At 39.4% G+C, this 7,964-nt stretch overlaps 1 protein-coding gene across 1 annotated transcript in view; it reads right to left on the bottom strand.

Moving 5' to 3' along the window:
* LOC103770865 (collagen alpha-1(IX) chain-like) overlaps positions 1 to 4,090 on the bottom strand; it is a gene marked incomplete at its 3' end in the record, with an annotated part of 12,505 nt that extends 8,415 nt beyond the window's left edge. Inside the window, exons 1-4 of the mRNA XM_008938145.1 lie at positions 3,914 to 4,090; positions 3,516 to 3,589; positions 2,064 to 2,141; positions 1,795 to 1,927 (exon numbers count right to left, since the gene is read on the bottom strand). Coding sequence (XP_008936393.1) covers positions 1,795 to 1,927; positions 2,064 to 2,141; positions 3,516 to 3,589; positions 3,914 to 3,927 — 299 coding nt within the window. The remainder of the gene's footprint in view (positions 1 to 1,794; positions 1,928 to 2,063; positions 2,142 to 3,515; positions 3,590 to 3,913) is intronic.
* Between the last annotated feature and the right edge of the window lie 3,874 nt (positions 4,091 to 7,964).

Below are 7,964 nucleotides of genomic sequence, written 5' to 3'. Positions count from 1 at the left end.
CAGGTGGGGTGGCTGGAGGGAAATGCATCAGGAGTTCGAGGTTGCTCCAGTGCCTGGGTCTGAGAAAGCCAGAGCTACACCCACACCATTAAAGATGCTCAGCCTTGCTTGAGTTGCTCTGCATGACTTGTGAAATTCTGCAATGTTTTTCAGGCATTTCATCATCCCAAATTCATACCAATAAAACCTACCTACCATGTCACATTATAAAGAGTTTGTGGAGAGGTCTGTTTTGGTTTGGGTTTGTTTTTTTTTTTTAATAATTGGAATGGCCTAAAGTGTGCCTCTCCTGTGCTACAGCTGCCTACTGCCAACTTCACTCCTTCTGAGTCAGCTGATGGAGAGTGGCACATTGTAAAGTAACTCTGGAGCAGAGCAGCAAGGTCAGGCTCAGTGACAGAGCAGCAACACCCTGGCGCACTGTCAGGACTCCAGCCTTAATCCATCCCCTGGGACAAGACACTTAGCTGAAGTACAGGTGACTCTTAAGTTTGAGCCAGGGCCAAATTTCAGGTGTACCATGAGGTAACATTCAGTGTAACAGCACCGGGTTGACTGGAAGTAGCAGTTGGTGTCTTGAATGTGGTAAATTCACAGTACTGCAGCAACGTACACAGCCAACAAGCCCAGGGGCAACAGCCAGCTCAGAGGCCATAGTGTATTAACATATGATGAAGCATAAATTGTGTACGTCAGGTATGTATCTCTCTAGAGCCAGCTATAGCAATTACTCTAAACTTTCTTAAAAATGAAAATACTACCACTTTGATAGCTCAGACTGCATCTGGGCTACGGAAGAGGAGTTAAAAAACTGAGAATCTCCCAACTTCTAGTGAAATTTACTGTCTGTGGTTAGATTCACATTTAAGCACTAGCAGCCTTACTTTGCCACTGGGATGGAAAGTAGTTGTGAGTCCAATGTAACCAATCAGTTCAGCTGTAAACCAGCTTAACCTGGTGGCTATGAAGCCGGGGAGGACTGCAGCAAGCAAAAGTTGTCAGTGATAGCCTAAGTATGACAGAAACACTTTACACTCCAATTATTCCTAGCTAAAACAGTAGTCCAATTAAAGGTCTTGCTAGTTAATTGCTAAGGAAAGGCATTTTTAATTACATAAGGTGCTGGACCAGAATCCAGGCTTGCCTAAGGTTGGCAGAGACATCTCTACCCTGCTGTACTGTCTCTATTCATTCACCAGCAGCAGGTCTGGCCTGTAAAGCACAAACACAATTAGATTCCTAAATCTTGGCTCCCATTACAACTTGTCTGTGACATGCTGAAAAATAATTTTCATCTTTTATAGATTAAGTGATCATAAATCAGCCAGGAACATGCATATACAAGTTATCCAAAGGCAAAAAATAACCCTTACCATACAATCACTCAGCTTTTAGCCTACGTTGTCCCTTCAATCCCTACATGATCAGAAAGATCCCTTTGTGTCAATGTTTTGTGAAAACTTTAGTCACTCTCCTCCCATTATCTTTTCTTTGCCTCCCTATCTCTTTTCAAGTCATCAACAACTTTGGGCTGCACTTCATAGATGGATCCCCTTTTCTCCTGCAAGTTTTAGGGTACCCTGAGCAATATCATCAGTAGAAGAAAGTGTAAGTCCCTGAAATTGCTGTGACAAAATCATTTTGGTATAGTGGTGTCAATTAAAAAAAAATATCTCCTCTTTCCTCTTCCAAGCGCTTTGCAAATGAGGTGATCTAGCTGGGAGAGGATCTATCCCTTAAAAGATAATATTTCAGAATATGTACTTTTTAAAGTCAAACAACAAAACGCATTACCTGGTTGGGATCCTGAAGTCTACATTGGGTCCCAATTTATAAGCCACTTGTAGAGGAGTAGAACCCACTACTCTCTGGATAATTCCTTGGGAAGCAGCTTTTTCTATTTGGAACTGAGAAATCAGGTCAAAGCCTATGAGAAAAAATATGTCCAGAATGTAGGGATCGTTTTAATTTAATTAGGCAATGGTGCAGTCACAGAGCTGAATATAACCTGATAAATCTTCTGAATAGCAGCTTTTTCCTGAAAAACTCAGGATGCTACTTGCCTGGTAAGTCATCTTGGCCAATCCTGATTGTCGGGCAGAGATCACTTCTCTGACTGGCACCCAGAATGACTGGTAGCCCTGCAAAAGAAAGGTGAATTTATTAACCATGTGCCTGCACATTGCCTCAGATCACCTTAAAAAATGAAGTGAAGCAACTGTAAGCATATTATTAGTTAAATAGAGCTATAAATAATAATAATTATATATAATATAATTTAAACTGTATTCAGTGAAGTCAGAGATCTAAGAAAATAAGCATCTGTTTCTACAGAGCTCCAAATTTAAAATTATAACCTGATTATTTAATTATTTTTTAAAGCCTTTAAATGAGAGTATTACAATAATTCTTTTCTTGCAGACTATGGAGAAATAGTTGTAGCACAAGAAGGCCTGCTGTGTAAGGAATTTTTGGTTTGGAACTTTTGGTGGTTTAAGCAAACTTTAAAAAAAAAAAAAAAAATAGCCAGTTACCTAAATCAACAACTTCCCTAGTCCCAAGGAAACTTAAACAAACCTCATGCCAACTAAAGAGGTTTTTGGGAAGCTGTTGGCATCTTTTCCATCCTTGCTGGTATTCCAGAAGTTCCCACTTTCCTCTGTACCACATTTGATCAGAGCATGATCATTCATGAAACATAGGGTGGGGGCAAGAAGAATTTACAGACTTTTTTTGTTTACCCAAACATGAATGTAGAACAAATTTCTTTGAAGTAACCAAATTCTAAAACCTAATTTTTCAGAATAGTATCTGTGAAAAAGACTTATAATGAGCCTAAAAACCTACCATATTCCCTAATTTAAGAAGGAAGGAAGGAAAAATAAACATTTATTTGAAGAGTTTAAGAGTCATGTACAAGTCTAGTATCAGGTCAATCTGGAAACTGTTAGTAGAGTCTGGATGGGGAAGAATGATGTGTGCAAGTTGGAAGGAGATGCATTTCTAAGCTACAGAGAGCCTCTTGTGTGCTGCAAAAGCTCAACCACAAACGTGGTTTTCCTTCTGACAACATAGACTTAAAGGGAACATTCAGTCTGACATGTTACACCTTAGAAACGGCCTCATTCTATATTATTTGATGAGACATATGGCTGACATCCAGCCATTTACATTTTATGCCCAGCAAATAAAGTAGAACCTGTTTGTTGCCACACATAGCCGAATATCTAACTAAAACCACTGAAAGATGAGGGGACGTTTGTGCCGTGTATCTATCACTTATATCCAGATTTTAATTCTTACCTTCAAAATACATCTAATAGCAAGTTTGGAATAATACACACAGCTGTTGCTTTTCCCCCTCTTCCTCACATACATACAGACACACATAGACAGTTCTCCATTTCTGTGATGGCTAGCTAGAGAGGATTTAAATTTTGAATAAGCTCAGAATAATTCGTTTGACAGTCCAAATTACAGAAAGATGAAAAACAGATAAAAATCTGTCTCCTTACTTGATTGGTGCTGAATGGTGGCTGAGATGAAAGTCCACAGAAAACTACACACGTAGAAGAAAGCCGTAATTTTCCTGTAAACAGAAAGAAAACTTCAGTATGAACCTGTAGTTTCTGACAGATTCTGTTACTGACTTTCTCCTTTGAGCCATGCATATTAAATGTATAAAATCACGAGTTAAGGATTTACTAACAGTTTTGACATGACAATTTCTTTACATGAGAACGTTTTATCTTTGCCTTATAATAAAACAGGTCAATAAAGATCTTTCTATTACCATTTTCTCCATGTAATGTTGTCATAAAAACCAAACAACAACGGCAGCAGCTGCAAGGACAGCTTTAACTGTTCTAATCTCTTATTTACAGATTTCTCTAAATCCCAGTTGTTCCCTTACCAGTCGCTTTTCATCTTCACTGCTGGCTTTCTTCACCTCTCTCATGTGAATAGGTGGTGTGTATAGTCAGGCTCCCTGCTTCCCCCTCATGAGTCCTGCAGAGGAGAGCAGCAATGGGGGCAGACGGCTCCTCCTGCCCCACGCAGGACCCAGCAGGGAGGGAGGTGCAGGTGACTGGGTCTGCTTTTATCTTATGAAGGCCAGGAGGTGGAGGCTGGACAGACACGTGAGTCCTGGTGGGCTCTGAAGGGGGAATCTCTGGAACCAGCTGAATATAAAGAAGCCCAGAGAGCAAAGAAAAGGCTGCTGCTTGTGCCAGCATCAGGGCAGGGAGATTAAGAAAATGTGAGTTCAGCAATGCCAGATACTGAATGGTGGGGTCTGCTGTTCAGACCTGATGTGGTAAGGCTAAAAGCTTTGAGAACAAGGTAACTCCAGTCCTATAAAGAAGGCATTTCCATTTCTCACTTATTTACTCTATCTGGTGGTGTCCCAGTTAGTTCTTCTGAATAAAATGAATTATATAAAAGGGTTTTTATTGCTTAAATTCAAACCTTTTCAAGGAACACACATAAACAATGCTAAGCAGACCCCTGTTCTTCCATAAAAGCACTCACTTTCCATAGAGTATTACACGTTTGAATATGATTATTCGTATTTGTGCTCATGGATGTAAAAAGGGAGGGACTAAAATCTATATGCATGAAAAGACCAGGGAAAAGAGGTGAACAGCCAGAAGGTCCTGATAGTTATCAGAGTCAAAATTCATATATGTATGGAAAAGTATGCTAGGTTGTGCTAATATATCAAATTTGTAAGGTTTCATCTTCTCTAGATTTTTACTAGTCTAAGGCAGTTTAAATTTCCTTTTTCTTTTTATTTTTTAAAGTGTGGAATGCAGCAAATGATCTGCTGTCTGCTGAGAGTCTGCAGCAATAACTAAATAATGAACTACTTCATTCATGTCAATTTGCCATAATTCACATTCCCAGTATTGGAAATTCCAATACTACTGTTGTTCACACTTTCATGTCTGTTGATAGAAAGGGAGGGTCTGGATCATGGATGTGAACAGTTTGCCATGAATAATGTCTCATTTTAATGCCTAAGCAAGCACATCCTGTGTGATACCACTTTTTCCCCCTTCAACAGAAGAGTGTGCTCAGGGAGCCTTGAAGAACAATGGTGAACATCTGATACCTGAGCTAGAACTGGCACACGAAACCATGAACATTAAAGAAAATTTTAAGATGGAGAAATAGTAATCTGATTTCACAATAAGTTTGCCCAAGTCACTGCATAGCTCAGCCACTTACCCCCATGCAAGTATTACCATTTTGTCATGAAGCAATATCTGTAGGGCAAAAGAGGAGTCTAGAAGGAGCAGGAGTGACAGCGGGATATGGAAGTCACCTAAAGCAATAAAGAAGGGGAAGGGCATGGAAATGTGGCATGGGAAGGAACAAGAGAGAGCACCTGGAGCTTAAAAGGAGTACCAGAAGGTTTGTGAAGGAATAGAAAAGAGGCAGGTGCCAATTCATCTCTTTTGTCTTATATTTGTTGTGGCATGAAGTTTTGCCTTTGAGACTGCTTAGTATTTCCAATTTATTTATGGCAGCATTAAGGAAGAAAAAGCCATTCCAGTGATTAGATATTAAACTAAGTGGTACCATCTTTGGGTATATTAGCAAATATGTTTTGCCACATGACATGAGTATATCTGCCATTGCTTGTGTCTGCCACACATATTATCCTCTCCAAAGAGGGAGAGCCTTGTTCAGAGAAATTTGGAGAAAACGTACTCTGTTTCTGAACAATCTATAAAGTATTTTTCATTTGCATTTCATTGCAGCAGTTCTCATGGGTGGAAATTTTTTTATGCCTGGAGTATTTTCCCAGTCCATGATATTCAAAAGCCATGCTTGCTGAAATAAAACATGGGAGACACTATGTAACTAACCTTTGGAAAACTCATTCACTGTTCTATTTGTGGGCAATGGAAAAATTCTTTAGAAGACACTAATATGCTCTGGTTGTCCTATGTGCATTTTGATGTCTTTGTCTTGAAACAACACTCACAATCTATGACGAAATTTCTGAGTAGATGTTCTACTAATAATTATCACATCATCTTCAAGAATCCTGACAAATGTTAGAAGACAAACTAGTGGTAGCTGATTTATTAGCCACATGATCTAGTCCCTATTATTACCATCTTATGCAAATGTAAACTGAGATGGATGGAGTAGGTATCTCACATATCTTGCTAAGGGTCACAGAGACAGCCCCCATCTGAATACTGCTCATGTTTAGATAAACTGACTATTTTGATGTATCTCTAGGTCACTTTGTGTTTTTCTCTTTTTATGAATTGGGCTTTTTTTTTTTTTCAGATTTTTTTTTCAATTTTTTTTTTTTTTCCAGAAAATCTCAGTGCACAGTGATTGCTGTTTAGCCATTTGCTCAGGGATCTATCATCTTAGCATGAATTACTCAGCTATTGAAAGTAAATTAATTAAACACCGTGGAACATGATTCTCCAAAAGATCTCTGCTCTTCAGATGAGGTGTGGTAACTTTGTTCACATAGTATCTTCTGAAAACAAGCTACATAGGAACATCATCACCTTGATAGCATTTTGAAGTATGCATACACATATGACTTCACATTCCTCAAACATCTGATGCCATATTCCTGTTCTTCTGTGTAGCTTGGGTTGGATAACATGTATTCATTTGGCTGTCTGGTAAGACTGCAGCTGGATTGGAGGTAAATAAATAAATCAGGTGGACTCATCTTCTCTTGCAGATATAAATCTATATCTCTATGATGAAAAAGGTTGTAGTTAGATGGCTGTAGTTAGGTTTTCAGAAGGTGTAATCCAGCACAAACCACAGAAACCAATGTTTGGCTCAGAAGGAGAAAATAAGTGTGGCAGAGAAGAAGGTTCCTCAGTTCAGGCTTGGGCTGACAGCAGTTTAAGGATGGTTACATTAAGCCACCTCCTGATATTAATTGTTTGACTGGACTCAAAGGAGCTCAATGTCACTGGCTTGTACTTTCAAGCAAGATCTTTAGGAGGGACTAGGCAAGTTTGTTCTTCTGAAAAGTATTTGTGGCATATATACAGGCACTGAGGGATCAGGAACAGGCTTGGGACTGGAGGAACAAAAGTCCTGTTTGCTGTGTTGAAGTGGAGCCTCTGCCCCTGTGAGGTCTCACAAAGGAGCAGCGGTTGGTGCCCCCAGCCCTACACAACTCTTCCACACACAGCTGGAGAGGAGCAGCACGGAAGATTGGAGGGACATTGCTTCTTATTTATCTCTTATCTCCTGGAAACTTACTTCTGTCTCTTGTGGTCTTCTCTAAATAGTGCCTTCAGACTTTTCGATTAACATTGAATTCTTACAGCCACATTCTCTGTTCAGTTTACAATATCAAAAATCTGCTTTATACATTTCAACCTTCCTTATCCTTACCTATGGTACAAAGGTTGCTGCTCTCTTTGTAGTGTAGTGTAGCAGACTCCAGGATAAGAAGGTACCTCTGGCTTAACTTGGGTGAGTTTGTCGTTACATTGCATTTGGCTCTGATAGCTCAAGATCAACTGCGTGTGGCTGTGAGTGGTGGTGTTTCTGAAAGAGCTGCTCTTTTTTAATGACTCGAAGAGTAATGACAACTTGGACCTGTGACTGATCTCATTGACATCAGGGGCAAAACTTGCACTGACTTAAGCACCTTTTAATTAAACCAGCATCCACAAGTGTAGAGTAATTGAATTGACAGCAAAACTATAATGCTTGTCAGGGTCCAACACATCATTGGAATTTAACAAATAATTTATTATCCAATAAATTCTTACCTTCATCATACAAAAGTACTTTTCTGTCCAAAGTTTTATGAATTTTGGCATGGGAAGAAAAACAGCTTTTCTTTCCAAGCTGTCAGATGCTATTTTCTATAAAGAACAAACAACTTCTTTCTGGCTGAGGTCACTCAAAGAAACCTGGGAGTACATGGGGCCAGATTCTTATCTCCTCAGCACTCTCTC

This window comes from Merops nubicus, unplaced genomic scaffold (assembly GCF_000691845.1).
Source record: "Merops nubicus isolate BGI_N331 unplaced genomic scaffold, ASM69184v1 scaffold48063, whole genome shotgun sequence".
In the NCBI taxonomy this organism is placed as follows: domain Eukaryota; kingdom Metazoa; phylum Chordata; class Aves; order Coraciiformes; family Meropidae; genus Merops; species Merops nubicus.
The sequence above is the reverse complement of the archived record's forward strand: the minus strand, read 5'-3'. Positions and strand labels throughout refer to the sequence as shown.